The sequence below is a fragment of the Salvelinus alpinus genome, chromosome 6 (assembly GCF_045679555.1).
Source record: "Salvelinus alpinus chromosome 6, SLU_Salpinus.1, whole genome shotgun sequence".
NCBI lineage: Eukaryota > Metazoa > Chordata > Actinopteri > Salmoniformes > Salmonidae > Salvelinus > Salvelinus alpinus.
The window spans coordinates 66,904,094-66,919,995 of NC_092091.1; the positions used below are offsets into that span (position 1 = coordinate 66,904,094).

The 15,902-nt window shown below is 46.0% G+C and overlaps 1 protein-coding gene across 2 annotated transcripts in view; it reads left to right on the forward strand.

Annotated features, from left to right (window-relative positions):
• The first annotated feature begins 426 nt into the window (after positions 1-426).
• The window catches only part of LOC139579146 (zinc finger protein 827-like), a 79,111-nt gene continuing 63,635 nt past the window's right edge, over positions 427-15,902 (forward strand). The window contains exons 1-6 of one of the 2 annotated variants that reach the window (XM_071407475.1): positions 427-752; positions 4,554-4,608; positions 5,012-5,112; positions 11,036-11,179; positions 13,054-13,189; positions 13,854-14,020. In XM_071407475.1, the coding sequence (XP_071263576.1) occupies positions 539-752; positions 4,554-4,608; positions 5,012-5,112; positions 11,036-11,179; positions 13,054-13,189; positions 13,854-14,020 (817 nt within the window). In that variant the 5' untranslated portion in view covers positions 427-538. Of the gene's footprint in view, positions 753-4,553; positions 4,609-5,011; positions 5,113-11,035; positions 11,180-13,014; positions 13,190-13,853; positions 14,021-15,902 lie in introns of both variants that reach the window. The other variant, XM_071407474.1, reaches the window with a different exon arrangement.

Sequence of the window (15,902 nt, forward strand, 5' to 3'; positions counted from 1 at the left end):
AAATCCACTTACTAGTCAGCTTTGAGGAAAGCCAGTAGAGTTGTATGCCGTATAAATATATTATAACCTTTTGGATTAAACAACTGGCTTTTCTCAAACTATAAGGCAAATGACTTCCCTCACTAATATATATATATATATATATATATATACACATTGACACCTGCTCTTTCCATGACATAGACTGACTAGGTGAATCCAGGTTAAAGCCATGATCCCTTATTCCCGTGTTTATCAAGATTGGTCCCCCACCCAAAGGACTTCCAGCCAACTTAACACAACTGTGGGAAGCATTGGAGTCAGCATCCCTGTGGAACGCTTTCGACACCTTGTAGAGTCCATGCACTGACGAATTGAGGCTGTTCTGAGGGCAAAGGGGGTCCCAACTCAATATTAGGGAGGTGTTCCTAATGTTTGGTGTACTCAGTGTAGATAGGATTTGTCACAGGAATGCATAGATTCAACCCTGTCACTCACTGTCCCTCTCATCCAATCCCCTACCCCAGAAAGCAACAAGGACGCCGCCCACTACCAGAAGATGACGGTGAAGGCAGAACCTATGGAGGTGGACCCGGCCAGCGGCCCGGCCCCGCCCTCTTCTCACCTGCTGGCCTTCAGCACTTTAGGGCCGTGTGAGAAGAGCGAGCCAATGGCCAGCCTCCCTGAGGCGTTGTCCCGCCCCCAGAAGCAAGACCTCTTCTCCCAGGACATATCGGTGAAAATGGCCTCCGAGCTCCTCTTCCAACTCTCAGGTGCGCAATGTTCTCTATGATACACAACACACACACACATACGACACACACAATCTCTCAAACATACACACACATGTACACTAGAGGTCGACCGATTATGATTTTTCAACACCGATACCGATTATTGGAGGACAAAAAAAGCCAATACCGATTTAATCGGCCAATTTAAAAATAAAAATGTACAAGTTATTTGTAATAATGACAATTACAACAATACTGAATATAACACTTATTTTAACTAAATATAATACATCAATAAAATCAATTTAGCCTCAAATAAATTATGAAACATGTTCAATTTGGTTTAAATAATGCAAAAACAAAGTGTTGAAGAAAGTAAAAGTGCAATATGTGCCATGTAAGAAAGCTAACGTTTAAGTTCCTTGCTCAGAACATGAGAACATATGAAAGCTGGTGGTTCCTTTTAACATGATTCTTCAATATTCCCAGGTAAGAAGTTTTAGGTTGTAGTTATTATAGGAATTATAGGACTATTTCTCTCTATACCATTTGTATTTCATATACCTTTGACTATTGGATGTTCTTATAGGCACTTTAGTATTGCCAGTGTAACAAGTATAGCTTCCGTCCCTCTCCTCGCTCCTACCTGGGCTCGAACCAGGAACACATCGACAACAGCCACCCTCGAAGCAGCGTTACCCTTGCAGAGCAAGGGGAACAACTACTCCAAGTCTCAGAGCGAGTGACGTTTGAAACGCTATTAGTGCGCACCCCGCTAACTAGCTAGCCATTTCACATCGGTTACACCAACCTAATCTCGGGAGTTGATAGGCTTGAATTCATAAACAGCAGAGCTGCTGGCAAAACGCACGAAAGTGCTGTTTGAATGAATGCTTACGAGCCTGCTGGTGCCCACCATCGCTCAGACTGCTCTATAAAATCATAGACTTGATTATAACATAATAACACACAGAAATACGAGCCTTAGGTCATTAATATGGTCGAATCCGGAAACTATAATCTCGAAAACAAAACATTTATTCTTTCAGTGAAATACGGAACCGTTCCATATTTTATCTAAAGGGTGTCATCCATCAGTCTAAATATTCCTGTTACATTGCACAACCTTCAATGTTATGTCATAATTACGTAAAATTCTGTCAAATTAGTTCGCAATGAGCCAGGCGGCCCAAACTGTTGCATATACCCTGACTCTGCGTGCAATGAACGCAAGAGAAGTGACACAATTTCACCTGGTTAATATTGCCTGCTAACCTGGATTTCTTTTAGCTAAATATGCAGGTTTAAAAATATATACTTCTGTGTATTGATTTTAAGAAAGGCATTGATGTTTATGGTTAGGTACACGTTGGAGCAACGACAGTCCTTTTTCGCGAATGCGCACCGCATCAATTATATGCAACGCAGGACACGATAGATAAACTAGTAATATCATCAACCATGTGTAGTTATAACTAATGATTATGATTGATTGATTGTTTTTTATAAGATAAGTTTAATGCTAGCTAGCAACTTACCTTGGCTTCTTACTGCATTCGCGTAACAGGCAGGCTCCTCGTGAGGCAGGTGGTTAGAGCGTTGGACTAGTTAACCGTAAGGTTGCAAGATTGAATCCCTGAGCTGACAAGGTAAAAATCTGTCGTTCTGCCCCTGAACAAGGCAGTTAACCCACCGTTCCTAGGCCGTCATTGAAAATAAGAATGTGTTCTTAACTGACTTGCCTAGTTAAATAAATGTGAAAAAAAAAAAAAAAAAAAGATTTCCGATTGTTATGAAAACTTGAAATCGGCCCTAATTAATCGGCCATTCCGATTAATCGGTCGACCTCTAATGTACACACACTTGTACACACACATGTACCCTCACACACCTCCCTGACTACATTCACACACACCTCTCTCTGGCACCTCAGTGCTCAGTGTCAACCTTGAAATGTGGTGTGATACTTAGCCATAAAAGCTATATGTTTCTCTTCCATCCTCTGGAGGCTCTGCGGTTAGGGGACACTATATATTACCTGTAATGTGCTCTGTAGGTTTTATACACACTTCTTCCCTGCTTGGCTGTGACCATGACATTGAGGCGGCAGACAGCTGTTTGTATTGCCTGATGGCAGAGCACTGAAGTGGAGCCTGCATCCCCCAAGATGGGGTTGTGGGGGGGGGGGGGGGGTGGTACAGGAGACCTAGGCCATGCCCCCCAGCTCTATCCCCCCAGCTCTGATTGCTACGCCTAAATGCCTTATACAGTAGCACCTCGGAAATTGTGGCAAAAAAATCTCTCCAGCGAGAGAGATGCACACACCGATGAGCACGCACGTACACACACACACGCAGACACACACAAGCCCCCATGGGGAACAGTGTCTACAAAGTGCCTGTCTTCCCCCACGTCCCTCCCTCCTCTTCTCCTTCTCTATCCCTCCTTCTCTCTCTCTTCCTCGACTCCTTTTCAAACATGCCGGCTCAAGCACACTTGGCTGCACACACTAGCCCCCCCCCCCCCCCCCGCCCCTCTCTCAACTAGCCCCCCCCCCCCTACATTTCTCCCGTGTGGCATCACCATGGCAACGCGGAGAGACCTCTGTCCTTGGCGAACCGTTTGACGGAGCGGGGTGTTAGGGAGTGGGGGGTGAGGAGGGGTTAGGGAGTGGGGTGCGAGGAGGGGTTGGGGGGCAGCGACTAGAGCAGTGTCACCCAGGGAGCAAGAGGCTGCTATAATGAGGTCATCACTCGTAGGCTGCTGAAGCCAAGGGACAACCAAACACCTTCCCTGGGTTTTATTACTCTGACCATAGAATTTGAAATTTGAATACTAGAATGGACATGAAAGTTCTTATGACAGCATAAAAGGTCAGCCATTTTGGTCAGGGAGTTGGTCAGCCAGTGTGCTGTGATGAGATATTGTGTAAAACAATCATTTTGAAGATTGTCTGCACAGTATGTTTGTTCGCCAGTTTAAGTGGAATGATTCCAATAATTTTTCTAACCAGTATGCCAACATTCCATACTAACAGTGCAGTCAATCCACAGCCACTGGCTGAAATCAGTAGATAGGATTTAGACAAGTTGTAAATGCAACAAGTACTGATATTGTATCATATTATAAACACTCACAGCTTTCCAAGAAAACAAACATTGAGACATTTATGGTCCGTTTACATATATTTCATAGGCTATTTATACAGTCTAAAACCTGTACAAACTTTATAATTATATGACAATATTTTAGGTATAAAAAAAATCACATGCCTTTTATTTTTCTGCATAAGTGAAATCAGGAAATGCATCACCTATGCCTCTACTACTATTCATTCCAATTAGACTGGTTTGGATTTCTCCCTGGCCACAATGGCTGCCATTTTATACCATTCTGGAACTGTGAGGGTTTATGACATAGCCCCTCTAGTCATTTAATATGATCTCTTTGACTTTGACCACTTAAAACAGTATCTGCCAAGGCAACAGGACAACCATGCAACTTCCCTGGGTTTTTATACAGCATGTTACTATGACCACAATGTTACTATACGCTACAATCTGGGATTGGTCTTTCAGCAAAATGGTTAGGGAAATGTTACCCCTCTCAAATTCACAGACGGCGCTCTAGATGCAAGGACTGACCTTTGAACAGATTCCCAGATCCCAGATTGCACCTTTTTAAAGCAGTATCAGACCAATACTAACCACTCGGTCACGTTGAATAATCAATATGTCCTGAATAACCGCTTCGTGGTTCCATCATGACCACAAAAGGCGTGTTAATGATTTCTCATTGTTGTGACCCTCTTTGATGTTGGGATGTTTTTTTGTGTTGCAGAAAAAGTCAGCAAAGCCAACGACCACAAAGACAGCAACATGGTGGGCATAAGCAGGTAAGACAACAACAACAACAACAACATGTTGTTTTGTCACATACACTGGATAGGTGCAGTGAAAGGTGTTGTTTTACAGTGTCAGCCATAGGAGTATGGCGCCCTTGGAGCAAATTAGGGTTAAGTGCCTCGACAGATTTTTCACCTTGTTGGCTCGGGTATTCAAACCAGCGACCATTCGACATGATGAACATAGTGGCTTCTTTTCCGCTTAGCTGCTATTTCTACAGTTTGTCTTTTTTGGTATATGGCTTATGGTTTAGCATTGAGATTGGGAGGCCTCTTGCATATTGATTGCATATTGCTATCATATTTTAGCGTAAGCATTTGTTTTAGTTATTGAGCTGTTAAAGCATGATACTGCTCTGACTGTGTCTGTGTGTGGTTGTGTGTCCACTCCTAGCCCCTTCCTGGACGAGCGTTTCAGACAATCCCCCTTCAGCCAGCGCTCCAAGTCCTCCTCCCCCGCAGAGGCCAGCTCCTCTGCTAGGACAGCCCTCCACGGTGAGACACACACACATCATGGATAGACTGACACATACACACTTACTGTCAGACAGATAGACAGACAGATGCAGTTCAGTGGGCATACTACTATAGTGAGCCACACACTCAGAAAGACACACACACACTCCAGACAGACACATAATGTAGACATGCAGCCAGAATGTTGGCCCTCACAGCTGATTACAGTAACCTCCCACCCTCCTCAGCCACATCCCCACTTCCCCAGGGCTTTCCTCGCTCTCTCACACATCTACCCAGCCACTCAACTCTGGCCAACCCTCTCTTCCTCCACCCCTCTTCCTCCATTCCTCCACCTCCAGAGCCTCCACCTCCCGTCTCACTCACACATCTACCCAGCCTTGGGGCTCCCTGCCCTGGACAGCCCTTCCCTCCCCTCCCCTGGCCCTGGAATGGGGATGCTCTGTGGCTGTCCCTGTGGTGCCTGCGGCAGGCAGGCAGAGATACAGAGGGTAATTAGCCTGTGCCAGCCTCACCCGTCTCTCCCTCCATCACCATCCACCAGTTAATTAAAATCTGATTGGCTTCTACGTGTCAAGGGTGTCCTGATAGTTAATTCGCCCAACCGACTGTCTCCCTTCCCTGGGTGCAACGTGCAGGCCCTTGTCTTCGCTCTTTCTCTCTCTTTTATCGCTCTCACCTTTTCTCGCTCTCTCTCCCTCTCTCTCCGTCTCTTCCCGATGCCCAGTTCTTTCTCTTGTCTCCTTCAACCATCTTTTCTCTGCTTTCGGGTTGCACTTTTCTCTTTTCCTGCTCCCTCTATCCCCTCCCTCCCTCTCTCCATATCTCTCTCTCATCTCTCCATCTTTGTACCTCTCTATCCCTCTGTTTCTCTCTTTGGGGTGCAGTCAGTCACACAGCTGTGTTCTGTGCTAAGGGTAGTGACCCTCCCCAGTGCTCCCATTAACCCAGTTTCCCAGTATCACCCCAGCACCACTCATTATCCAGACAGTTACTCTGAGAATCCCTTGTATTACTGAAACACCACTTTATGACAATTCAAACAGTTGCATGGTTGGATTTCATAATGACTGGTGCATTGTACCACTTTGCCCATACATTTCCAAAATGTGACCATCTCTGTGTGGCGGTAATTGTGGCTGTTTACAGCAAGTGTGTGTGTGTGTGTGTGTGTGTGTGTGTGTGTGTGTGTGTGTGTGTGTGTGTGTGTGTGTGTGTGTGTGTGTGTGTGTGTGTGTGTGTGTGTGTGTGTGTGTGTGTGTGTGTGTGTGTGTGTGTGTGTGTGTGTGTGTGTGTGTCGTGATGGTGGCGGCTGTCCTTCCTCTCCCCCTGCCCCGGGTCAAGCTCCAGCCAGCCTTTCGGAGGCCGTGCGTCCGTCTCTCTCTCCCTCGTTCTCCAGCTCTAATAACACTAATTAAACCATTAACCACTTCAAGGCCCACGCCGGTCCTCTAATTGCCCGATTATCAGAGCTCTGGCTGGGGTTGCAGGGCCACCGTGGCCCCAGGATGGCCCCTAGACCCTGTCCATGGGCTCCAGTCACCCTGGATGACCCCCACCCAACCCTGCCTCGCCCAGCCGCTCACCCCCTCAGGACAGCTAATGTGATTATGTGGTCTGAGGAGATGAGATACAAGCCCCTTAAGGATCTCTGTGCCCATTCAGTACTAAGCCACACAAACGGAGGTGGTAAGAGGAAGAGTAAGGGAGAAGCCAATCCAAGACCGGCGTGCGGGGGGGCATCACCATGGTGAAGCCTGTCAGTGCGACTTAACAGACAAGGGGTTTGGTGAATCTTTGATAGAGCTCAGAGCATCACCACTCTGCAGCCACTGATTCAAGGGGTCAAGTCCTCATGTGGATCATACTGATAAGTGTACTAATAAGTCATATGGCTCTGACTTAGAATACGTGGACAACTACAAATACCTAGGTGTCTGGTTAGACTGTAAACTCTCCTTCCAGACTCACATTAAGCATCTCCAATCCAAAATTAAATCTAGAATCGGTTTCCTATATCGCAACAAAACATCCTTCACTCATGCTGCCAAACATACCCTCGTAAAACTGACCATCCTACCGATCCTCGACTTCGGTGATGTCATCTATAAAATAGCCTCCAACACTCTACTCAACAAACTGGATGCAGTCTATCACAGTGCCATCCGTTTTGTCACCAAAGCCCCATACACTACCCACCATTGCGACCTGTACGCTCTCATTGGTTGGCCCTCGCTTCATAATCGTCGCCAAACCCACAGGTTATCTACAAGTTTCTGCTAGGTAAAGCCCCGCCTTATCTCAGCTCACTGGTCACCATAGCAGCACCCACTCGTAGCACGCGCTCCAGCAGGTATATCTCACTGGTCACCCCCAAAGCCAATTCCTCCTTTGGTCGTCTTTCCTTCCAGTTCTCTGCTGCCAATGACTGGAACGAACTACAAAAATCTCTGAAGCTGGAAACACTTATCTCCCTCACTAGCTTTAAGCAGCAGCTGTCAGAACAGCTCACAGATTACTGCACCTGTACATAGCCTATCTATAATTTAGCCTAAGCAACTACCTCTTCCCCTACTGTATTTCTTTCTTTCTTTTGCTCCTTTGCACCCCATTATTTCTATTTCTACTTTGCACATTCTTCCACTGCAAATCTACCATTCCAGTGTTTTACTTGCTATATTTTATTTACTTTGCCACCATGGCCTTTTTTTGCCTTTACCTCCCTTATCTCACCTCATTTGCTCACATTGTATATAGACTTATTTTTCTACTGTATTATTGACTATGTTTTGTTTATCCCATGTGTAACTCTGTGTTGTATGTGTCGAATTGCTATGCTTTATCTTGGCCAGGTTGCAGTTGCAAATGAGAACTTGTTCTCAACTAGCCTACCTGGTTAAATAAAGGTTAAATAAAAAAAATATATTTAAAAAAAATACACACACACCCTCACACCCTCCCCTCTACTCTGCCAACTCACATGCAGGGACACATATATATATATATATATACACACCCACACCCACACACTCCCACTGGTATGTCAGGTTGTGAATCACAGAGAACGGCTGGTCCAGGGGCCCTTATGAGGAGTGACTCAGTCCCTGCAGAAGGATTACAACTAAGGAATCTATTACTAGTTGTGTTATTACTGTATAGCCACTTGACTGAAATATTGTAGAATACCATCAGGGCACAGGCTTGTGTTTAGTTTAGTTTTGTGTGGATGAGGGTGTGCATTGACGTGAGGGGTTTTATAATGGTGTGTAGTGCTCATTCACTGAGAGATTCCCACACTTCACTTCAGGTAGCTACAGACACAGTAGGCTCTCTGCTCTCTTCCAACCAGCACATGTCCAGACAGATAAAGATGGAATTGTCTTTTAGCATCCCTCCCTCTGGTCTCTCTCCTTCTCTTTTTTCAGAGAGAGAGAAGTCCAGACCTGTCAGCAGCATACAACTCTAGCTAGACGTCCTTCATCTCTAGCTAGACGACTTCTCCATCTCCCCCTCTGTCTTTCTCCAAGGCCAGTACATCTATTCTTTAATGCCCCCACCATTAAATCTCCCCTAAAATACCAGAGAAGGATGGAGCCTCCTAGCTGCTCCTCCACCCCCCCCCCCCCCCCCAAACAATCAACCAGCTTGCATCTCTTCGTTAAAACAAATGAATTTAGTGGCGGAGGGTGACTCCAATCACTAGCCTTCGTTTTTTTTGTCTTCCGCACAGTTAATGTCAAGATGCCTGTAGTGACCTGCAGTCAGACTGTGACCTGCAGTCAGACTGAAAACAGTCAAGAATATATTTTTGCTGTGGTTTAACAGTAGATTAATGTTAGATGACAATAACAATGGTTCTTTTTTTGATTCTCTACTTCAGAAGAATGCAACACCTTTGACCCTTTGCTAAGCCCCGCCCCCCCTTGGTTACTGTGGGTACAGTCATTTCTGTACTTACCATTTTACTATTATTGATAAGCTAACGCCAGGTAAATAGTGGACTTAAAGGGCTGATTTCCTGTGTATCCCTATTAAATGTCCCTATGTGAAAGACCATCCTGTGTGGAGTACGGTATAGTCAGTCCACTCTCCCCTTACCCTGTCACTGAGAACAATATGATCCTAGGTAGTGTGGTGCCAGACGTCCATTTGAGACTAGCTGCATTGTGTTAATGACGGAAGTTCTCCCTGTCCACTTCTTTATTTATTTACCCGATGGAGGAGAGGGGGATAAAGAGAGAGGAGGAGTGGCATGGAATCCTAATTGAGAGCTGTGCCTTCATCAGAAGGTTAATTCTATATCTCTTCTTGTCATGTTCTCCCTTTTCTCTCACTCTCTTCCTCTCTCACGCTTTCCCAACACCTCCGTGCCTCTCTCTCCTCTTCTCTCTTCTCTTGTCTTCTCTCTCTCTCTCTCTCTCCTCTTCTCTCTCTCTATTATGCTTTCTCGCTCTCTCACTCTCTCCATCCCTGCTGTATCCCTGGGTGGTAGTGTATTACTATATAGTCTGATTAGCATGGACAACCACACACTAGAGGGCTTAGGACTGATGGGTGATGGAGGACACACAGAGAGAGAGAATATCAAGGGGTACAGTGTGGTATAGTCTGATTATCATGGAGATGATGAGAATACTAATATGGAGCAAGGTTGAGGGTTGGAGTAATATGGAGCAAGGTTGAGGGTTGGAGTAATATGGAGCAAGGTTGAGGGTTGGAGTAATATGGAGCAAGGTTGAGGGTTGGAGTAATATGGAGCAAGGTTGAGGGTTGGAGTAATATGGAGCAAGGTTGAGGGTTGGAGTAATATGGAGCAAGGTTGAGGGTTGGAGTAATATGGAGCAAGGTTGAGGGTTGGAGTAATATGGAGCAAGGTTGAGGGTTGGAGTAATATGGAGCAAGGTTGAGGGTTGGAGTAATATGGAGCAAGGTTGAGGGTTAGAGTAATATGGAGCAAGGTTGAGGGTTAGAGTAATATGGAGCAAGGTTGAGGGTTGGCGTAATTTGGAACACGTTTGAGGGTTGGAGTAATATGGAGCAAAGTTGAGGGTTGGAGTAATATGGAGCAAGGTTGAGGGTTGGAGTAATATGGAGCAAGGTTGAGGGTTGGAGTAATATGGAGCAAGGTTGAGGGTTGGAGTAATTTGGAACAAGGTTTTGGGTTGGAGTAATATGGAGCAAGGTTGAGGGTTGGAGTAATATGGAGCAAGGTTGAGGGTTGGAGTAATTTGGAACAAGGTTTTGGGTTGGAGTAATATGGAGCAAGGTTGAGGGTTGGAGTAATATGGAGCAAGGTTGAGGGTTGGAGTAATATGGAGCAAGGTTGAGGGTTGGAGTAATTTGGAACAAGGTTTTGGGTTGGAGTAATATGGAGCAAGGTTGAGGGTTGGAGTAATTTGGAACAAGGTTTTGGGTTGGAGTAATATGGAGCAAGGTTGAGGGTTGGAGTAATATGGAGCAAGGTTTTGGGTTGGAGTAATATGGAACACGGTTGAGGGTTGGAGTGGAGTTGGAGTAATATGAAACAAGGCTGGGGGTTGGAGTGGAGTTGGAGTAATATGGAACAAGGCTGAGGGTTGGAGTGGAGTTGGAGTAATATGGAACAAGGCTGAGGGTTGGAGTGGAGTTGGAGTAATATGGAACACGGCTGGGGGTTGGAGTGGAGTTGGAGTAATATGAAACAAGGCTGGGGGTTGGAGTGGAGTTGGAGTAATATGGAACAAGGCTGAGGGTTGGAGTGGAGTTGGAGTAATATGGAACAAGGCTGAGGGTTGGAGTGGAGTTGGAGTAATATGGAACAAGGTTGGACTCCATTTCAGTTGCTGAATGCTTTCCTACAATATGGACTTTCAGGTCGCCTCCCAGGGGGAGGTTATGAGAAAGTTGTGAGTAAAATATGGTAAACTGTGATGGTGACGGTACTCTGTCTGTGTGTTTCCAGACCCAGAGAAGGACACTGGAGAGCCGGGGGGGAACGGGATGTCCCAGGGGATACTGAGCAGTCAGCACCTCTACCCCTGTCCTGTATGTGGCAAGGTGTTTGGCAGACAGCAGACCCTGTCCAGACACCTGTCTCTACACACAGGTGAGTCCACTAACACACACTCCCTTTCCATCTCTACGTACACGTCCCTGTGTGTGTTGTGACATATCTTGTCAACGTTCCCTTGGCGTGTGTGTGACTGTGTGTGTAATACCCTGTAAAAAGTAAATAAGGTTTACTAGACTGGATTACCCTCTCCTTTAAAGAGATTACCACCATGATTAGTCTCAGTGGGAAAACTGCCCGCCTAATTACCAAGCCAGAAGGCTGCTCTGCATCCCAGTACACACACTGGACACAATGGACACACAAACATGGACAGACGCAATACCGGATGCGCACACACACATTTATTTATTTGTTTATGTATTTATTTAAATAAATATATACACACACACACACACTGAGTGGATGGATTCATACACACACAGTTACAGTAGGTGTACATACAGAGTGTAACCGCAATGGGGCCATACCGTATCTGATGCAAAACCACATACTACTGTGTCTGTACATGCTTTTATGCATATTAATACATTTACATACATATATATACATGAATACATATTAATACACATAAATACATACACTGAGTGGACAGAACATTAAGGACACCTTCTTAATATTGAGTTCCACCCCCCCTGTTGCCCTCAGAACAGACTCAATTTGTTAGGGCATGGGCTCTACAAGGTGTCAAAAGCGTTCCACAGGGATGCTGACCCATGTTGACCCCAATGCTTCCCACAGTTGTGTCAAGTTGGCTGGATGTCCTTTGGGTGATGGGTCATTCTTGATACAGACGGGAAACTGTTCAGCGTGAAAAACCCAGCAGCGTTGCAGTTCTTGACGAAAACCGGTGCGCCTGGCACCTACTACCATACCCTGTTCAAAGGCACTTCAATCTTTTTTCTTGATCCTACACCCTCTGAATGACAAACATACACAATCTATGTCTCAATTGTCTCAAGGCTTAAAAATCCTTCTTTAACCTGTCTCCTCCCCTTCATCTACACTGATTGAAGTGAATTTAACAAGTGACATCAATAAGGGATCATAGCTTTCACCTGGATTCACCTGGTCAGTCTGTCATGGAAAGAGCAGGTGTTCATAATGTTTTGTACACTCAGTGTATAAATACATGTAAATACATGTGAACACAGCACACACTACCGTCTAAGCGATCCATTGGATGAGAGATCCAAACAGAGGTCCTGACTCTGTGGTTCAGATCCGAGATCTCCACTCCCCTGGCATTACCACAAGTCTAAGAAGGGTCATTGCTGTAAAAGATCATGCATTCTCAATTTTAATTTGATTTAAATTGGTCTTTTTAATGCACCCACATTTATGTAAAAACCTACATATTCTTATGCATGAAAGCGCATGGTCCACACACACTAATACAAAACACGCACGCGCACACACACTCTGACACACACACACTCCCCCTGTGAGTGGGTTGTTTGGCTGAGAACAGCTTGGGCACACCACAGAGAGCAGAAACGGGGGCATATGTCATCATGATGGTTGTTTTTGGTTTACCCGGGCCACAAAGGTTCCCTGGCTTCATGTCCTCGGGCAAAATGTGTGTGTGTGTGTGTGCGTTAGTCAGTAGCTGACGTCATAGGATTTGTGTGTGTGTTTTGTTTGTGTAGTCCACTAAGCAGACATTCTCATGCAGGGGGACGTACTCATTGTATTTGTGTATACGTGATGTGTACGCATGTTGTTTGCGTACATACTTGTGCCTGCGTGCGTTTTGTATATGGCGTGCGTATTACGCATAAGTGTGTGTACGAATGTGTGTCCCCATGTGTCTCTGTAGACCCATCTCTCGCTCTCTCTGACATTGTCTGTCCGTCCGTCTGTCCTTCCAGAGGAGCGAAAGTATACGTGTCACCTGTGTCCTTATGCAGCCAAGTGCAGAGCCAACCTCAACCAGCACCTGACCATCCACTCTGTCAAGCTGGTCAGCACCGACGCAGAGCAGATGGTCAGCGCCGTCACCACCGCTGAGGGACGAGACGGGAAGACCTTCCCCTATTACTACAGGTGCTGCTACGCTGAATGAAAGAAATACTCCAAAGAAACATTGAATGGGCCAGATACACCATTTTGGATTTCTACTAGAGTCTGGTCGACGCACCTGTTCTCAGAGCAGTAGTCACAAGAACTATCCCTGTACTAATGTACACAGACCCATAATAAAGGTCTGTCCCTATAGTTTTTGGCGAGTACATGTTCATCCATAGCAGGCGTCAAAGATCTAACTTCTCATGTCAAACAGCCTAGTTTCTGTGGTTAATGTGTGTGTGTGTACAGAAGATCTAGCCGTATAAAGACTGACACATGCAATTTACTGATCCCATAAATTGGGATGTAAATGTAAACCATGGACTGTACATGACTGACCTATTTCTTTACCAGTCTGAGGTCAGGCTTTGGGGTTTGATTGGGAATTAATGATGTCCTCTCCCCTCTATAACCTGGTCTGAGGTCAGGCTTTGGGAATTAATGATGTCCTCTTCCCTCTATAACCTGGTCTGAGGTCAGCCTTTAGGGTTTGATTAGGAATTAATTATTTATTCTCGCCTCTATAACCTGGTCTGAGATCAGCATTTGGTCTATGTTCAATACCTCTCTCCTTTCCCCCTCTAGCTGTGACCTGTTCTGAGATCAGTGTTTAACCCATCCCTCCCTCTTCCTGTCCATCCAGCTGCCATGCGTGTGGTTTCCAGACGGGGCTGAACGCCCAGTTCGTCAGCCACATGTCTCTCCACGTGGACAAGGAGCAGTGGATGTTCTCTCTGTGCTGCAGCGCCTGTGACTACGTCTGTGTGGAGGAGAGTGACATGAAGTCCCACGTCAGTCACGGACACACAGGTAGATCATCTGTCGTCTGCTCAGGCATGTATTGTATGGAGAGGTGACTTTGGTCCACCTCTTGTCCCTGGGGGCAGCAATAGGACGAAGTCAGCTTGTACAACCAACTTGATGGCATTTCTTTTCCAGCTGAACTTGGTTTTGCTGTCGTCGAACTGTTCCAAATTGTATTGATTCCCTTCCTGAAGCGTGTATCTATCTGCTGGCTCGGACTCATGGGTTTTAAAGCGCTGTTTCGGTGTAAGGATAGGCTAGAAAGACGGGTGTTTATACAATTTCTTACACCCAGTCTATACCTTTTAAATCCATGAGGAGGACTGGAAAAGTCTGCACCTCGGCTCGTAGCCGAACAATGTATTAAAGCCTTCTGAAGAGACGGTACCAACCTTCCAGAATGACTGTCAGATCAGCTGTAACATGTTATTGGTAGGGAGCTGGTGGGGGAGTGTTGCAGATTGTCAGATCAGCTGTAACATGTTATTGGTAGGGAGCTGGTGGGGGAGTGTTGCAGATTGTCAGATCAGCTGTAACATGTTATTGGTAGGGAGCTGGTGGGGGAGTGTTGCAGATTGTCAGATCAGCTGTAACATGTTATTGGTAGGGAGCTGGTGGGGGAGTGTTGCAGATTGTCAGATCAGCTGTAACATGTTATTGGTAGGGAGCTGGTGGGGGAGTGTTGCAGATTGTCAGATCAGCTGTAACATGTTATTGGTAGGGAGCTGGTGGGGGAGTGTTGCAGACTGTCAGATCAGCTGTAACATGTTATTGGTAGGGAGCTGTTGGGGGAGTGTTGCAGATTGTCAGATCAGCTGTAACATGTTATTGGTAGGGAGCTGGTGGGGGAGTGTTGCAGATTGTCAGATCAGCTGTAACATGTTATTGGTAGGGAGCTGGTGGGGGAGTGTTGCAGACTGTCAGATCAGCTGTAACATGTTATTGGTAGGGAGCTGTTGGGGGAGTGTTGCAGACTGTCAGATCAGCTGTAACATGTTATTGGTAGGGAGCTGGTGGGGGAGTGTTGCAGACTGTCAGATCAGCTGTAACATGTTATTGGTAGGGAGCTGTTGGGGGAGTGTTGCAGATTATCAGATCAGCTGTAACATGTTATTGATAGGGAGCTGGTGGGGGAGTGTTGCAGACTGTCAGATCAGCTGTAACATGTTATTGGTAGGGAGCTGGTGGGGGAGTGTTGCAGACTGTCAGATCAGCTGTAACATGTTATTGGTAGGGAGCTGGTGGGGGAGTGTTGCAGACTGTCAGATCAGCTGTAACATGTTATTGGTAGGGAGCTGGTGGGGGAGTGTTGCAGACTGTCAGATCAGCTGTAACATGTTATTGGTAGGGAGCTGGTGGGGGAGTGTTGCAGACTGTCAGATCAGCTGTAACATGTTATTGGTAGGGAGCTGGTGGGGGAGTGTTGCAGACTGTCAGATCAGCTGTAACATGTTATTGGTAGGGAGCTGGTGGGGGAGTGTTGCAGACTGTCAGATCAGCTGTAACATGTTATTGGTAGGGAGCTGGTGGGGGAGTGTTGCAGATTGTCAGATCAGCTGTAACATGTTATTGGTAGGGAGCTGGTGAGGGAGCGTTGCAGATTGTCAGATCAGCTGTAACATGTTATTGGTAGGGAGCTGGTGGGGGAGCGTTGCAGATTGTCAGATCAGCTGTAACATGTTATTGGTAGGGAGCTGGTGGGGGAGTGTTGCAGACTGTCAGATCAGCTGTAACATGTTATTGGTAGGGAGCTGTTGGGGGAGTGTTGCAGATTGTCAGATCAGCTGTAACATGTTATTGGTAGGGAGCTGTTGGGGGAGTGTTGCAGATTGTCAGATCAGCTGTAACATGTTATTGGTAGGGAGCTGGTGGGGGAGTGTTGCAGATT